This window comes from Dipodomys spectabilis, unplaced genomic scaffold, assembly GCF_019054845.1.
Source record: "Dipodomys spectabilis isolate Male_0828 unplaced genomic scaffold, ASM1905484v1 ptg000009l, whole genome shotgun sequence".
In the NCBI taxonomy this organism is placed as follows: Eukaryota; Metazoa; Chordata; class Mammalia; order Rodentia; family Heteromyidae; genus Dipodomys; species Dipodomys spectabilis.
The window spans coordinates 9,313,117-9,331,550 of NW_024870686.1; the positions used below are offsets into that span (position 1 = coordinate 9,313,117).

The 18,434-nt window shown below is 37.8% G+C and overlaps 1 protein-coding gene across 1 annotated transcript in view; it reads right to left on the bottom strand.

Annotated features, from left to right (window-relative positions):
- Positions 1-18,349: 18,349 nt before the first annotated feature.
- The window catches only part of LOC122125126 (rho GTPase-activating protein 7-like), a 179,943-nt gene continuing 179,858 nt past the window's right edge, over positions 18,350-18,434 (bottom strand). The window contains exon 5 of the mRNA XM_042699687.1: positions 18,350-18,430. Coding sequence (XP_042555621.1) covers positions 18,350-18,430 — 81 coding nt within the window. The remainder of the gene's footprint in view (positions 18,431-18,434) is intronic.

Here is an 18,434-nt window from a genome sequence, read left to right on the forward strand (position 1 = left end):
GGAAGCCTGAATGTCCAGATTGGTTTTCAGTGATCCTAATTATGGGGAAACTAAAGGGCAATGAACCAAGAGGAATCAAGGCCAAGCTCAACACACAGTCAAACAGAGCTATGGTCTCATCCCCGATATGTTCCAGAACAGTTCTCTTTCTCCTTTGAGTCATTCTTCTCAGGACAGTATTCTTGGCTTTTCATTGTAGCTCATCTCAGTGAGTAGGAAAACTCCAACTTATTCTTAGCATAGGCCCAATTGGGTAGAATGATCTTAACAAGAGCTTTTTATATAAAAACAGTTTATAAACATAACTTTTATTGATAGACTATGTGGGAAGTGAGATTATAGAAAAGTGTGTTTTGTTATTGATCTTGTTTGTGTTTGTTATGATTATGAGTGAGGGTCTCCTATGTTGTCCAGGATGGCCCCAAAATCTTGATCCTTTAGTCTCAGCTTCCCAGGTGTTGAAATTATAGTTGTCAACTAACAGACCTAGCTAGAGGAATGTTTTCAAGCAAGGTATGAATTTATTATTGCTTCTTTTTTTTTTGCTGGTCATGGGGCTTGAACTCTGGGCCTGGGCACTGTCCCTCAGCTCTTCAGCTCAAGGCTAGCACTCTACCACTTGAGCCACAGCACTACTTCCGGCTTTTTCTGCTTATATGGTGCTGAGGAATTGAACCCAGGGCCTCATGCATGTGAGGCAAGCACTCTACCACTGAGCCACCTTCCCAGCCCCTATTGTTGCTTTTTATCATATTCCAAATTAAGACTGGAAACTTGATTCCTTATTTCTGAAAACTCATTGAATTTTTGTTGTGAGGCTTTTTCATGCATGTCAGTCACTTATTTGAGTATGACATAAAAAAATCTCTCGAATACCCAGGTCATTGAAAATGCCACACACAGGAGAGTGCTTTTTGCAATCTACTATTTACAAAATAATTCCTCACACTGGGTGTCCACAAATTTGAAATAACCCCAGTCCTCTGTGTCAGGAAGAAGTGAGGACAGTTGGTGATAATTAAAGTGGAAAGATATGGAGTCTGTTGGTTTTTCAAAACCCACTGGGAGTTATACAAGACATGAGGACACTAACACTGTTCTGACAGCTCTGCAGTCCTTCCTTTGTGGAAGAAAGCTAATTTCAGCCATTGGCCAAGGAAAGCTGTGCAAACGTCTCTAGATCTCTGGAGAGCAAAGCTTCCCATCTACACATTAAACAAGAGAATCTGGCTGAAGTAGGTTTCTAATATTTTCCATTTACAACAATTGTCTTGCTTTGATATTGTATTGCAGACTTTTAGCTACCAGCTATCTTCAGTTTTATGGTGGTTCTGGGTCCCATCCTTCCTGATTTAGTAATAGGGACATATTGTTTTCCAGCATACATAGAATCAACCCACTGTGGTGTTAAGGCCACTCTCATTTGCTTATGCAACTTATTTAAGCTTTCTCTGAATCCATTGAGAACCTTAGGACTGCTCAAGATGCTGGTAGGTGTCTGTGAAATAATGATGGGAAGTGGAAAGTGTATTAGGAGTCAATGCTTATGCCAAGATCTCAGATTTGACATGGGAAGACATTTATTAAAGCCCTATTTGGTTAGACTCTACTTGTGATCCACTTCTTGTAGCCTGACATAAAGTTAGTGAATGGCAGTACCTACCACAGCACCATAAAGCTGCCTGAAGGCCTGTAACTCCACAAAAGGAATTCTCTATTATGCTGATATTCAATAATTACTACAAGGAGAATTTGTAGAAGGAAGACTCTGCAGCCCTAAGAAATGTCTAAATAGTTTCTGTTTATTCCAACAACTCATACCTAGCATGTAGGTTATATGAGTTGTTGTTTTTATTGTAGAATATCTAATATGACCATCCTTACCACATTTGCTCTGACAAATGGAAAGTTTCTATCTCGGTCTGTTTCTACATGTAGAATCCTAAGGATTACACTGATTGAGTTGGGGAATCTCTTGGGATAAACTCTGATAAATATTTGTGACCAAGGGAAAATAGGAAGTAGTGACACCCCCAGAATTCTTTCTGTTATCATAATTTCAGACTTTCTCTTCTTTCACGAAGGCTAATTTCTATAGAAAAAATACCAACGATATCTCACTGTAAGAAAATGGAAAAGAAATAATATATTCACACCTTATACTGACTTAACAAGAATAGAATATCTCGTTAGATGTGCTGGCTCATGTCTGTAATTCCAGTGATAGGAGGATCAATGTTGAGGCAAACCTTGGAAAAAGCTGTTAGAATTAAAAGCCTAAGGGGCTCAAGTGTTAAAGTACAAACTCTGAGTTCAAAACCTTAGTATTGAAGAAAAAAATGGAATAGAATATCTAATGGTGGAATAAATTTGGTGAAAATGTAAGAGGAAGAAAATTCCATTTCTCTGATGCTTCATTTCTTTTTTTCTTCTTTTTATCCTTTTATTTCCCTATCCTGTTTTTCCCCACAGTATAAAATTTGTGTTTTATTTATTAAAGCAGGGCAGAATTATGATATAGAGTACAGTGATGTAAGTTCTCTGCACATTCAGATTTAGAGAATATTATGGGTACTTGAATTGCCGTGAAATTATGCTTATTCCCCAGTTCATACTACTTTCTGTATCTCATTATTAAGATTGGGATAAAAGTGATCAAAGACTAGCTGATTATGAATTATAAGACTTCTTTCTGAGCAGCAAACACAAAGCTCGCGTGTTTGTTTTTTACTTTGCTCCTTGCACAAATGTCCACACAAGGACCAGGTTTTAACAGACCTGTTTGGGTTATGACAATTTTCTGTCACCTCAAATAGGAAGCCTAGATTAACAATAAAATCAAAAGCAATTTTCTTTTTTCCATATATATTTTTTATTGTAAAAAAAGCAATGTTCATTAATATTAGATACTCAAGTGCATTTATTCAGAGATAACCTAAAATTGAAGTCTTTCTCTAGGTTAATATTATCTATTGATTGTACTTTTTAATTAATAAATGATATGCCTTGAGACAAGACTCCCAAAATAGTGACTATACCAACTTCTAGAATGTTTTTGTGAAAATCTGCTTTCAGGGTAATTTAGGTTTTGGGCATAAGGGGATCCTGTGGATACAGAAGCAGACACACAGACACACAGACACACAGACACACACACACACTCCCCCATCCCCTTCCCATCCAGAAAAATAAACTAAAGAAAAACAACACACAGAAATTGGATAATGGGATGTAAGGACTGTGATCTCAGACAGAGTGAGTTTTGCAGGTCTCTGGGGTTCAGCCCTTTGGGCTCTCCAGCCTTTGCCTGTCTACTCATCTGCTCAGGTAAGAGAAGGAGCAATCCAAGGGTGGTGAAGAAGAAGTAGAAATCAGTACAATAACTATATGTTAATAAAATTTCTTTAAAAAACATTGAGAGACAATGGTTGTTTGAGTAGCTCCAGATGGAGAGGAAAGGGCCAACATTTTGTGAGATTTTTCATAAGCCTCTGTGCCTTGGTTTGCATGCTGAATGTCTTTTAAAGACCATGTGTTAAAAGCATGGTCTCCCAGGTGTCACTCTTGGGAGATGGTGGAGCCTTTCATAGGTGAGGCCTATCCAAAGTGTGCTCTTGAAAGGGATTGTGAAGCCCAGTTCCCTCTTCCTCCTTAGCTTCTTGGTTTTGGATGTAGGTGATCATGTCGTTACCATGTGCCCCTAGCCATGATGTGTTACCACAGATCCAGGGCAACAGAACCCACTGAGCCTATGCCAGAACCTCCAAAACAAACCTTTCCGCTTTCTAGAAGTTAATTATTGCAGGGATTTTGGTATGGTAACAGAAAAGCTGACTACCACACTCCGAATCAAACAGATGTTCCTTGTGGGGTTAGTTGGTTTGTTTTGTATTTTTTATTTGCATGGAAAAGCAACACTGGTAATGTTCTAATTGGAAAGTGAAAGAATACTCTGCAAAGGAAATGGAAGTGTTTTTGCTTTTGCAATTTCACGCACAATGAGTGCTTTACATCTGGCACTAAGACTAGATTGCCAACGATGCAAGTACATTGAAGACCAAACTATTCAAAGAAAAACAGAGGATATATGGTGGCAGGAAACAGAAGAGACTACTTTGCCATTTTAGTGTAAAACAGGATTATTTAAAATCAGACTTCCTTTCTGTGTAGCTAATTTTTTAAGGAAATGGTTAACATTTCTTAGGTGTATTATTTGTTCAGAAATCAGTTGAAATTAGACATGTTTAGAAGCAGCTGTTTTCGTTGTTTTTTTAAATTCCTGTTTTCTTTATCTTAAAGTTGGCATTTCTTATTTATTATCATAAGCAAGTAAAGTGTAAGTTTTGAAACTTAATGCCAAAAGCAAATGTATAACTCATTAAAAAAAAACCAAACCATGGGGGAGGATGGGATGAGAAGGGGAAACAAAGGAGGAGGCAACAATGCTTGATGAGAAATGTACTCATTGTCTTGACCATGTAATTGTAACCCCTCTGTACAGTATCTTCACAATAAATTAAAAAAAAAAAACACAAAAAACCCCCACATTTCTTCTACCTGTTAAAAGTCAGGCACCATCAGCTCACACCTATGATCCTAGCTACTCAGGAGACTGAGATCTGAGGATCTCAGGGTAGTCAGCCTGGCCAAGAAAATCCATGACACTCTTATCTCCAGTAAACCAGCAAAAGGTCAGAAGTAGAACTGTAGCTCAAGTGGTAGAGTGCAAACCTTGAGTAAAAAAGCTAAGGCCCCGAGTTCAAGCCCCAGAACTGGCATACATATATAATCACATCAATCATGATTATAATGGTCATGAAATGCTTTCTGATATTGTAGCATATCATTTTAAAAGTACTGTTCCTGTCTTCTGATTTTTTTTTTTTTTTACTACTGAATACAGAGTTAAGAAAAGGAATGTTTAGATCTTTGCAGCCAGAGAAATTATACTGACTAATTTAATACGATTTATCATTCTTAGTAAAAACTAGACTCATTCTCCAAGGCCTGTTGGAGCTTGGAACCATCCCATTTTCCGCTGTCTTCTCTCCTTGCAAACACAAGCCCTGGGCCTCAGCTGGCTGGCTGCATGATTGCGTCACTGAGCCTTGTACTTCCCTCTGCCCTGATTTTGTGCTGGAGATGCCTCTGTCCTTCCTTTCCAGTTTTCAAGGTTTTCCTTTTTTGTTTTTTTCCTTTTTCCTTTCCTTATTCTATCAGGACAACTCCAGCTCCGTGACCTTTCCCTCAGCGAAAGTCCAGAGTGTCTTAAGAGTTTTACTGCCTAACAGTTAGCACTTATCTTGCTCAGCAGGCTCTGTCACATGCTCAAAGGGCATGCTCTCAAGATCCAGAAAAAGGAAATCCGGGGACATCCAAACCAGGGAGGTAGGAAAAGGCTGCACATAGCAGTGCTAATTTCTCTGAGCTTTCTCCCTTTAACTCTGGCCCTCCAGTTTCTCATGAAGAGAGGAAGAATTAGAAGACAGAGAGAGAGTGAGAGTGAGCAAGCGAGCATGAGCAAAAGAGGGAGAGGGAGAGAGAGAAAGAGAGAGAGAGAGAAAGAAAGAGAGAGAGGTGTAGAGGCTTCCAGGAATCTGACTTTGAAAATAGTCTACTAAATTTCAAGATATACCTTAACTGACATTGCATTAAAGGTATACCTTTATTCTCAGTGAAAGTTGTCATTCTTTCAACCAGATAATTATTATGTACAAGACATCCAAACATAAATCAGGTCTGGATTTTTTTATAGAGAAAATAAGTCCTACTAATGACAATAAAATAAGATACAGTATTTGAGAGCTCAAGAAAAAGTGCTGATTTCTCATTTCTGGAGGTTCTGAAAGGATTCAAAGAGAATGCAACTATGGAAATCTGCAGGTGGCACCAAAGGAAATTTCAGGAAAAAGTGATGATTGTGATAAAGATACTGAGGCAGTGGGTGTAAGGATGTGAGAAATAGGAAATTTCTACAACCTAGTTTTAGGGGGCAGCTGGAAACGAGGTGCAATCTGCCTCTAAGGCTAGAGTTGGAGATTGTGCAGATGCACATAAGTTGAGTATGTTCCCAAGAGAAAGGGTAAAGACAGAGAGGAAACAAAGCCTAAATTTCAATGCAATATACCTTATCTAAGCATCATGGGGGGTGAGACTCAGTGAGATCTTCATTATTTTCTTCATTATTCTCTGTAGGATATTTATAAGGACTATGATATCAGTACATAACCATGTGCTCCATTATGTTTACTAGTATTTGCAATGAGAAAATAAAAATAACAAAAGAGGTGACACTGATCAAGATGTATTGTACTCACAAACTGACATGTTGAAACCCCTTTGTACTACTATTTAGTGGTAAATACAACCCTGTTGAATTGTAAAATGAAAACCAATATCAAAGTATTAAAATAAAAGCCAACGCACTGCCTAAGGTATTTCTAAAATATAATTCCATAGAGTTTATCAGATGTATATATCCTGCCATTGTATCACTTACAGAGACATTAAATAGGAAGGGATCACAAGATATTATGAGGTAATAATCCCTTGTATTCATTCCTTTTTCTAAAAAAAAAAACAAGTCAAATAAAATGAAAACCAAACCAAATGTGGAACCATAAAGTTAAATGATTTTACAAAAGAAAATAAAATGGAGGTAAGCTAAAGTCACAGAAAATGGTAGAGAAAGAGCAAGAGGCTGAAGACCTACCACAGGTGAAGCAAAGAATTTCCAGATGTGGAATTCTTTCAGTGGGTCAGAGCTACTGGCCTGGCTCATTCCTGTTCTACCAGAAAAAAAAAATACAAGTTGAGTGTCTTGCTAACTACTCGCTGTAATGGAACTAAGGCTTCTTTGCGGACATCGTAGACATTGTTTTCTTCAGGAAGACGTCTGTGTATCTGTGATCTGTTTGTGGAAATCTGGAGTCTATTCCCAATGGGAATGTTTTGGGGACGCCTGAAGGTATTTATTTGCATGGATGTAGGCGCATCTCCATTTGGATAGACTTCCTGAACGTCTTCAGTCCACGGTCCTCATGTCTGTACCACAGCCAGGCAAGGGTGCTCCCTGTAAGTGAGGACCAGGGGCTCCATGATCTGTTTATTCTCAGTTGTCAGAGAGCGTCTGGGAAAAGGGCCTCTGATTAGCTGCACAATGATGAGTTCCAACTTAGAGTCAGGGTCACAAGTCACAGTGAGGTGACTCTTTAAAGGCCCTAAAATTGGTGTTTACAAATATTACAAAGTAACAAAAGCTTTGCTATTGTGCTAAAGCAGCTCCTTGCATTACTAAATTTACAAAGTAAGTAATGTCTTTCTTCCTTTGTTGAGTCATTCAGATGGTCTTGTTTCATATAGCTCAAGTGTGAGTCTCTGTCATTGCTGCTTTGGTGGTAGCTGAAAGGTAGTTACCAGAGGTCCCAGATGAATTAATTTTAAAAAGATCACAAAAATATGTGACCATATATCACATATGTATATGTAAATTCCTTCTTTAAAAACTAATTTTTTTGTTGTACTTTTATGAGTATACTAGGAAGTGGGGTAAAACGTAAGACATGGAAAAGTAGAGAAAACAGCTTTGGAAAGAGAGATTCATGTGCTTCTGGTATAGTGAGTATTATATAAAATAATAAAGGGGAAATACACTAGTTTTTGGGAACATATTTAGTAATAATTTCTTTTTGTGAACTTGAAAAAATGCCACAGAGAGGAAATTTAACAAAGCGGATGGCTGAAAGAAAGTGACTTTCCACAAAGAAGAAGGGTAAGGGGTAACAAAACAGTGTGAAATTTGTAAGAGGTTTTTTACCATATTGGAAGTTTTTTGAAAAAAAAAAAAAAAAACAACTTGAAGAAGCATTAAATAAATCCCTCTAACTTCATGGGAGAGGAGTCTCCCCTTCACCAGGGTTTTGCTTTTCATGGTTTTAGATCTGTGTGCTCTGGAAATATTAAATACAATAGTTCAGAAATAAGCTATTGATGATTTTAAGTTGTGTACCATTATGAGTAGATGTTGGGACATCTCCTGCCTGGAATGTGAATCCTCCTTTAGTCCAGGTTTTCATGCTGGATACACTACCCACTGTTACTGGCTACTCCATGTGTAGAAAAGACTTCAGTATCCATGGGATTCTGTACTATTTATGGTTTTAGGCATCCATGGGTTATCTTAGAACATAGAAAAAGACTAATGTATTTATATGATGGAAAAGAAATGCATTGGAAAGAAATGATCTACCAAGCCATAAGAAAGACATGGAGACGCTTTAAATGAACATCACTAAGTGAAAGAAGCAATCTGGGACTCCATACTGACCACCATTAGGGTACCATACAGAATAGTGCCATTGCTCTAAACCCCCCCCCCCCCCCCACTCTGTTCTTTTCTGTCTTCCTGCAAACCACAGGTCATCACTCTTCTGGCTACTTGTTTTGTTTTGCTGTTACCAGAATATCACAGTTTGAACTGTGCTTCCCACTCCGTGTTTTAAACTTAAAATCGCTATATAAAAGAGCCTATTGATTCACAAGTTCCTTTTAGGTGCCCCAAATGGTGTTAAGTGATTTGTTTTTTTCACCAAAAAATCCTGACAAGGCTGTTGGGAGGTAAAAAATATGAGACAGAAAAAAATACTTAAAGGCAATGAGGGTCCTTTTAGGATTAAGAATGCAAATGTCCGGGCTTATATGCACTATCTTGTTTCATTTTCTGAAGTTAATATGAGTAGTTGTTAATACAGAATGATATGTGTGTCACAGATAAATATTTGGGGAGGGGGATAGAGTTTATTAAAGGAGTTTATTAAAGTCAAATTATGTAGAAAGCAAATACAGGAGGAATGGCTACAGGTACTAATTAAAGGTACTTGTTAAAGGAGGATGAGAAGCAAGACTAGATTGTGGAAAAGTTGATTCATCTGCCTTGACCAATACATGTTGCATAGAGACTAAGAGGATACACACTAGCCTGCACTGCTTGAATCCTGCCCTGACTCTCAGGTGGCTGGTTTAGGAATTCTCACTCAGCCTCAGATTCTATATGTCTGTTACATCCATAGAAGCCATACCCCAGAGTATAGATGAAATACATTTATATCTATAAAGTGCTTAGAAACGTGCAGGCACAGAATCAATGCTTACGGTTAGCACCCATTCAACCATTCATTGACACAAATGAACTAAAACATATGCGAGAAGGCTGGAGTTCCCAAAGTGCTGGGAATAGGTTGACTTTTCAGGAAATCACATCACAATGGTGAGAACACTTAGCAAACATAGACTGGAGACATAAAGACCTAGGATTATTAAAAAAGAGAGCAATGAGCTACCATGTTAATGTCCACCTATCTATTTCCTCAAATCCGTAAACAAGGATGGTCTTGTCATTTGTATTAAGAAGAGATTTGTAACATGAGCACTTGGAAACCATGGGTATGGGAAACTTATGGTTAACTAATTAATTAGTCCATCATGGGTCTTGAACTCAGGACCTTGACTGCTGTCCTTGAGCTTTTTTGCTCAAGGTTAATGCTTGTGTCACAGCGCTACATCTGGTTTTCTGGGGGTGAATTGGAGATAATCTTCACTGATTCTTGCTCTGGCTGGCTTGAAACTGCAATCCTCAGATCTCAGTGTCCTGAATAGCTAATATTATAGGTATAAGTTTTTTTATAACCAAAAGGGTGGATAAGTGGATCATATCATATCATTCTGTATTAACAACTACTCATATTAACTTGGATCACCATTTGCTTAAGTAATTCTGTGAAATCTTTTCTACCTAATTACAGTAATTAGGGCAAAATAGTTTCTTTAATCCATGATCCACTCTCCCCTGGAAATAACCTGACACATTTTCCTCATTGCCTGCATGCAACAGCAAGATTGGCATAAGACTTTTCTCATGCATATTAATGTTAATTGTTCCTTAAATAACTGGGACAAATAACCTGAGAGAAACAATCTAAAAGGAGAGTGTACTTATTTTGGCACATGGTGTCAGAAGTTTTCTTCCAGGATTATTTGGGGCCTGAGGAGAGGCAAGAGATGGTGGTGGGTAGATGTGACAGAAATTTCACAATTCATGGTAGCCTAGAAGCTAAAAAGGGGAGGCAGGAAGGGACCAGGACAAGGCACACCCTTCAAAGACATACCCCTCCCCTGCCTTCTCCAGTAAGCTCCACATTCTACAGATCTACCATCTCCCAAGAGTCTACTCAAATTTTGGTTAAGTGAGAGCTCTCAGCATCTAGTTGTCTCTGCAAATGCCTTTGTGGGTTTCACGAATTTCCTTAGCATTTATCAGTTGAATCAAGTTGATAAGATTATCCATCAATGTGAGGTTTTAACTGGAAGGAACTCATGGTTTGGTAAAGATCATTTGTGAACACAATTCATCATAGGAAGCACTGAATATCATAAGAAAAAGACCAGTGAGTTACTATTTTCATTTCCAGAAGAGACCTGGGAAGAAAACTCCGAGGGTAGGATGTAACATTTGAGTTGACACTGGTTATGAGGAATTTTCTTGTACCAATGTTGGTTAAAATATAACTGACAAAGGAAGAAATGTTTTATTGGTTCTGGGAAAATAGTAAATTTGTTTCACTTAATTAGCAATCAATTCATTAAAAATAAAAATGAATGGACATTTAGAAAATTATTTTCAAATCTTCCAACACAAGATTTTTGACACTTAAGAATAACTTGTTTATATTTGTCATCGATCTTTGATACTTGAAAGTTAAGAATAGCTTGTTTATATTTGCCATGGATCTCTGATACCTGAAAGTTAATGTCTTTCCTCTCAACAGCCAAGTCAACCACAGACGTTTTGTGGCTTGGTTTACATTAGGTTTCAGAAAACAGAGAAGTCATGTGTGGGCATACCCTAAATTCTTGCCTCATAAAAATATACAGGCAAATAGAGGCCATAATACTTTGAAAACAAAATGAAGGAAGTGTGTATTTATAAAAATAGAAAAAGTAATTTTCTGAGTGTAAAAGAGAATAAAAAATAGGCAATGTTAGCTATAGCCCAGCCTAGCTAGATAATGATAATTCTCAGATCCTGTGGAACTCTAGAAAAGTCTGGAGATGTTGTAGTTATATGACCCTCACTTAAAAGTCAGTGAGAAGATTTAACATTTGGCTTGAGAGCATCACCCAAATATAGGGAAGCATTTTCTGGTTTTTAATTTATTTAAAAACTATTAGCTTACTTAAATTTTTTTTCTGCTCCTTTGACAGTACTGAGGTTTGAATTTAGGACCTCATGCAAGCTAGGCAGGCACTCTATCAATGAGCCAGTCCTCCAGCCTAAAATATTTATTTACCAAATATTAAACTATTCATCTAAGAGACAAGAATCATCAGTAAAATACAATTCTGTCTTTCAAGATATTCATAGATGAGTAAGTAAAAGAGCAATGAAATGGATGGTATCTGTACCAAAAGGGAGACATGAAATAGGGATATTTGTTTCAAGTAATTCTCAAATAGGATAGTCCTATCTTTTCCCATCAAATCTTTTTGGATCTGTATGTATTGGAACATAGTTGAGAGTAAAATAGATCACACCAATAAATCTCTGAGCCAAGCAGTGATGATAAGAAAAGATGAAAAGGAATAGTCTTTCCATTTTAGTTTTTAGCCATTTCTCTTCTCAGTGATCAAAGACAGTCAAGAAAATTAATACCAAGAAGAGCAAGTCTGGGCTTTGTTATTTAGTGTGTTTACAGGGAGCAGGGAATGAAATGATGAAGACCTAGATTTTTCCTCACGTTTGTCACAAAGAGGTGTTTGATTTCCATTTTCTGTCTTTTGCTGGTCACAACACAAAGTCTGGAGAGACTATGACTCTTTTCTATGCCTCTGAAAGGTATCTTTTATAAATGTTTCAGGCTGGAATTACTCATTATCTTGATTTTTAAAACATTTTATAGCCAACCAAATAACCTCAAGGCAGGAGAACAAACATTCTAGGAAAAATGTCCAAGGAATGCAACCAAAACCCGATTCTAAGCCATTAAAAAATGGGATCTTTTCACGTGTATTTGGGATTGGTCTCCAAATAGCACTGTTAATTAATTACTTGACTGAGATAGTTAGCAGTTGTAAAGTGAACTAGGGATAATGGAGAGAGAAGGATGCAGGGTTAAATATAAAGCTTCAGAACTATGGTAACTCTAAATCATTAATATTGAAACCAAAGCATCTTTGTGGTTATAAAGCTTTGATTAAAACATATTTACAGACCATTTGTAACATGGTTGTAGCTTTTTTTGCTGCAGAACATACAAAAGTAATATTTTTCTTCAAGCAATGGTCTGCACATCTAAACAAGATAACAACACTGAACTTGGAAACAGAGTTTTTACTCAGAGACTAATTCTGCCTGGGAAAGAATTCATTAAAGAGATGATATTGCCATTGGAAACAGAGTTTTTAAAACAAAAAATGCCAGTCATTTCTGCCTAATAAAAAACTGACCATATTTACAAGATACTCTGACTTCATTTTGAATAAGATTTCACATTACTCTATATTACTACTTTTTAAATATATTCACAGTCATATTTTAGTGACTGAAAATGCAGTGCTAATTTTCTAAGCTACTATCTTCTATTAGAACAGAAAATGCATTTTAAATCATCATGGTATCATAGGATTCAATATAAATATTTTCTATTTAGGAAGAAGTAAAACACAATAATCATCATGGTTTATTTTTCTGAATTAGTTAGCTTTCTGTGTCTCTACCTCTATCTCTACTTGTCCTCTGTATATTTTTAGAATACAAATGCATGCCCCAGATCTAGGCAGAAGTAGAAAGATTCAGAAATAGAAGATCTATGTTTTGATGTGGGGTAAATAATTGGACCCACTGATGAACCCACCAATAAAGGGATAGAAAGAAAAGAAAATACTGGTGACCATACCAGTGAGGATTCTAGCAGCAGACAGATGCCACACTGTATAGACTAAGGGGAGTTTACTGACAGGATTTTATAAAAGTGTGTTGGGGGGGGGGGGGGCTAAGACAAGAGAGAAAATGAACTTGCAAACTTACATGGAAGAAAAGGCCACCCAACCTAAAAGACATGTGTTGTGACTGGGTAGCTGAGGGAATGAAGTACCCACCTCTGACTCACCATCTCTACTCTCAGACTGTTGCTCTCTCATTGCCTGACTGAGGAAGGCATAAAGGTGGGGGGGTGAGGTAGAGGGTGAATCTGAGGAGGAAACAAACACAGTGCAATAAGTTACGTGTATTGAGGTTACAGATAGGTATGTCAGGCAAGGAAATTCGATTTTATCTTATAGACAATAGGGATACAGAGAAAATGGGGAAGCAGTTGAGATGATCCGGTTATGCTTTTCCAAGATAACTCTGATAGGATTAATTCTGGTAGAGTAGATGGGTTTAATGATAGCATAAAGTAGAGAAACCTGTTCCGGGCAGAGTTGTGAAAGTCCAGTGGAAAGTAGACTGAGCAAAAGCAATGGCTGGAGGGATGGAGGGGGTGGGTGAGAGGAGACAATGTTGACAGGGCCCTGTGCACAAGGTGAGGGAGATGAGGTTTCTGCACAGCTCAGTGAGGCCCTGGGCTGTTGGGTAGGCAGCATCCAGTTACCCCAGGTCCTGGGGTAAGGGTGCTAATAGGGCCATGGGAAAATGAGATACGTAGTCTGTATTTCTCAAGGATTAATCCTTTGTGAAGATCGAATATTCCCTGTTCACCAGAGAGAATTTTAATCTCCAGGAAAAAAAGACTAATGAGTGTTAAAGTGAGATCAACTATACTATACTGTGATAGCTAACCTTTGCCTCAGTTATCTACTACAGAAGAATCAGGAAGAACTTGATCTCTCTTCCACACAGACTGATGTTTGCCTGTTAGTTGGTGCCCTGAGGAAGCATTTAGAATCGCTGAACACACACGGACAGGAGTGACACAGCTAGTATCTATGTGACCTGCACACATAGTGGCTCCAGGTGCAAAGAACTATCACAAGACACAGCGACCATTTTGTAGTAGGGTCTATTCATTACCTTTCAAAAAATGGTGGCAGATTGTTTATACTCTAAAGAAGAGGAAGGAAGAAGTTACATAACTTACTCAAGGCTATAGGAAGCTGATGTTTTGGAGAATAAACCATAAATCAATTCTTCCTTCCTTCCTTCCTTCCTTCCTTCCTTCCTTCCTTCCTTCCTTCCTTCCTTCCTTCCTTCCTTCCTTCCTTTCTTCCTTCCTTCTTCCTTTCTCCTTCCTTCCTTTCTTTCCTTCCTTCCTTCTCCTTCCCCTCCCTGGCCCTCCCCTTCTTTTCCCTACAGGAATCAGATATCCTATAGAATAAGCATAAACCAATGACCAATTTCTCTGTCTGTCTCTGTCTCTCTGTCTATGTCTCTGTCTCTGTCTCTCTTTCTTTCTCCCTCTCCCTCTATGTCTCATTGAAAGCATACAGACTCCAATGACTACTAGATATTTTACGAAAACATTATACACATTATCTAATTATATATTTGGTACTTGTATGATTAATTCCAATTATTAAAAACATAAATTGATTAGACTTCTTTTCAGAACCTAAAAATGCACATTATGAAGCTTTCCCAAAAACAAAACTTATTAGGATTATTTTTTTCTAGGAAGCTTTTGAATAAGGTAGGCTAAAAAAATTTCAACTGAAGGGCTGGGAAGGTGGCTCAGTGGTAGAGCGCTTGCCTTGCATGCATGAGGCCCTGGGTTCGATTCCTCAGCACCACATAAGCAAAAAGAAAAAAGCCGGAAGTGTCACTGTGGCTCAAGTGGTAGAGGGCTAGCCTTGAGCTGAAGAGCTGAGGGATAGCACCCAGGCCCAGAGTTCAGGCCCCACGACCGGACACCCCGCACCCCCCCAAAAAAAAATTTCAACTGAGAAGAGAGAAAAGATTCTCACTTGCTGCCTTTAGGGGGATTTTTCTGGAGTTTGAGTTCAGTTTAGGACAGAGACCAGGCTTTATCACCATACTTTCTTCAAAGAACCTGGAGATCTGTGTAGAACATATTGCTGTTTAGTATGTATTTGGAGAATGACTCCATGGGGATGGGGGGGGGGGCGGGCTGTTTCAGCCTGTGTTTCCTCCTGGAGTGTTTGGTCCTCTCGAGGTAGGAGATGTACAGAAGAGTTGTTCCCACTAGGCTGTGATCTAACACAACAACATGGATGAGAATAGAAGGAGTCTACTGAAGTTCCTTGGAGGCCAATCAGGCAACTGCAGCGCAAGAATGATGACCGGAATGTCCCCAAGTGATTTTCTTTTTTATTTAGAGCTTCAAAAAACCTAATAGAGTTGGTTCCAGTTGGCTTGGATGAGAGGTCAACCAGATTAAAAATAGACTTTCTTATTAAGGAACAATAGGTTACATTCATTTAGGCAGAAAGAAAAAAAAATGACAGGCCTCGGGGTGAGTATGAAGCTTAATCCTATTTATGAGCTCAATTACTCCCTGAGAAGTGAGTGGGCTTTCTGCCTTCATGGCTGTCCTTCTGCTCCAAAGAAACCGAAACATACAACTCATAGAGCTGGCAACAAGAAGATTTACACTCCTACCTAAAATACTATGTTTTTTAATGCTTTAAATCCAGCAATGTAAGGCCTAGAAATATTAAAAAATAGTTTGCTTTCCCTGCTATGGTGCTTGCAACTTTTGAAATAAATCATCTTCTCTTTAGAACTGTCAAACAGTACCATTATTTTTGCTAAATATTCAAGCATAGCAGTTGAGTTGATAGGCAAATACACTCACTTTAACAATAAATTTTCTCTTTTATTTATAATTCAATTTTTATGTACTCTCAAGTGCAGAGCTTGTCTAGGAACTTAAATCAAAATTCTATCTGGAGTACCTTCTAAAGATCCTAATATTTTGATATGCAAGAGAGCTAGGTTATTTTTCAATCAGTCCAACTTGGGTAATTAAGTATCTCGGTTGGTCATTGCTGGCCCTGGGGCATGGGCAGGTCATATATTACAGTTAATTGGTCTCCCTCTTTACACAATTTCCCCAAATCCTAAATGAATTGGATCTATCCACTTTGTTTGTTTGTTTGTTTGAGAGACCCTTGCTCTTAAGCCCAGGCTGCCTACAAACATGCTGTCTTCCTGCCCCAGACTTACCTGCTGGGATTATAGGTGTGTACTATCACTCAATCTGCCAACATTCTAATTTGTGCCTTATGAACATCATAAGGGCCAAAATATGTTGTTAACTAACAAGTGAAGTTATGTTCATGTTTTCTTTTGTTGTTGTGGAAAGTTTCCAGGGTTATGAGAAGTATTTCTACTTACACTCTTTGCTTAATCAGACTTTTGTTGTCATGATATTTTGAAAGCATTATGAAACCCCCAAATGAAGTGTTTCTTCCTATTCCTCTGAAGCTACTAAGTGGAAGGAAGACAGCTTTTTGCCTCTCACTCCCTAAATAAGGACATTCCTTCTTCCTCCCCACCAGCCAGCAGTTTACATCCAAATGCTCTCCTGAGGGTCTGAAAGAATTTGCTGACCTTCTGGGATAAAATGAAAACTTTGGCCTGTTACATACTTTGTTTAAGTTTCAGCTAATCTGGGTGACTACAGAAAATGTCACAACCTAAGATAAAGCAGGACCTAAATTTCTCTTTGAGATGCACATGCCTACTAAACCATTGATTTCTTCCCTTTTTAACTGGACATCCAAACTAATTTATGTGAAGATTTTGGTACTTTGCAACTGGAATTTAAATTTACTTCTTCTTTGTAGTTCATCCATATAATGCTAGAGCATTGCTAAACACAACAAATTTCCCTCTGCGTTCACCCATAAGGCCAGCTCAATATTTTTCTCTTATTCTGCAGGCTTTTCACTATTCTTAGAATGAATAAGTCAGATAGACTAACCATAAGAGGCAAATTTAGTATTTCATGCAAGTAAAATGTTTTGTATGAAATCTATTTACCTGTATAAGTGAATAAATAAATAATGAATATCCTTAGCATAAAAATACTATCAGACAAACAAATGTTTTAGAGTAAAGGTGCTTGAAATAATGATCTCTTCTTGTGGATGACCCTTTCCCCTTCACTACTGCTCTTCAGCATCACAAATATCTGTGAACCAAGTAGAGGGCTTCACCTTTGGTAGTACATATTCAATATGGTTTTAATTTTTTTAATTGTGAAAATACCGTACAGAGGGGTTACAATTACATGGGCAAGGTAATGAGTACATTTCTTAGCAAGCATTGTAGCCTCCTCCTTTGTTGCCCCTTCCCATCCCTTCCTATCTTCCCGCCATTCCCCCTCCTCCACGCCCCGCTTCTCCCCCCGCAAAGTATCTTCCCGCCATTCCCCCCCTCCACGCCCCACTTCCCCCCCCCCCCAAGTTGTAAAGTTTTCGGCATAACGACTGGTACATCTCATTGTTGCAATGGGTCCACCTGTATCCCTATTTAAACAATTTGTTTTTTACCTTCCCCTCCACAAATTATACCGACATCAAATACAGTGAAAGCAGGGGTTATATCGTGGGGGAGGGACATACAAAGCAACAAAGCAATAATATTATAAATGTGTTAGAAACAATCACATGAAATAAAACACATTTGAATCCTTATCTTGGGGTTCATTTCACCTAACATCAACTTATCTGACCATTTCTGCGTGTCTCAGACATATACTAGTAATTGCAAATAAAGGAAACCATGGGACCTATTGGCTTTGCTTATTTTGCTTTGTTTTATTTCCATTATACTGAGCACATAAAAAATATTGACAGAGATCAAAAGATTCTTAAAAAGCACACAATTCCACCAATCCAAGTCTCATCTTTCAGGCTCTACTTTTCTCATCAGTCTTTCCCCATTTTCTCATAATTCTCTTCAATAGTTAAATCATAGAATAGAGCAGGGGAAATATACTACAATTTTTTCCTCAATACAGTTATTCATGTTGCTTCATAATTATTTTTCACAGTGTTGTATCAACTTTTAACATCAAGTACATCTATTGAAGCGATCACCTAATTATTTAGGAATTAAAAAAATCTTGATAACTACTCACAACCAATTTCCAAAGACCATTCCTTACCATATTGACCAACATTGATTTCTCTTCTTTAAGAAACGAATTGTGGCTGCAGTGAGCTGAGCCTGATTCTATACAATACAATGTTGTGCAACAAAACTGGATATTGTTTGCATAACTTTTAAGCATGGCAGATTTATTTTGAGGAATTCAAGAATAACATCTTCACAGACATAGAAGAGATTAACACATTTGTGTATATTAAAGAAGTGTCTAAAAATTGAAATTCATACTAAAATAGATAAGAGAAAACACCACCAAAGTATCAACTCACCAGCCTTTTCCTTATTTGAAAAACTTGGAACAGCCTGA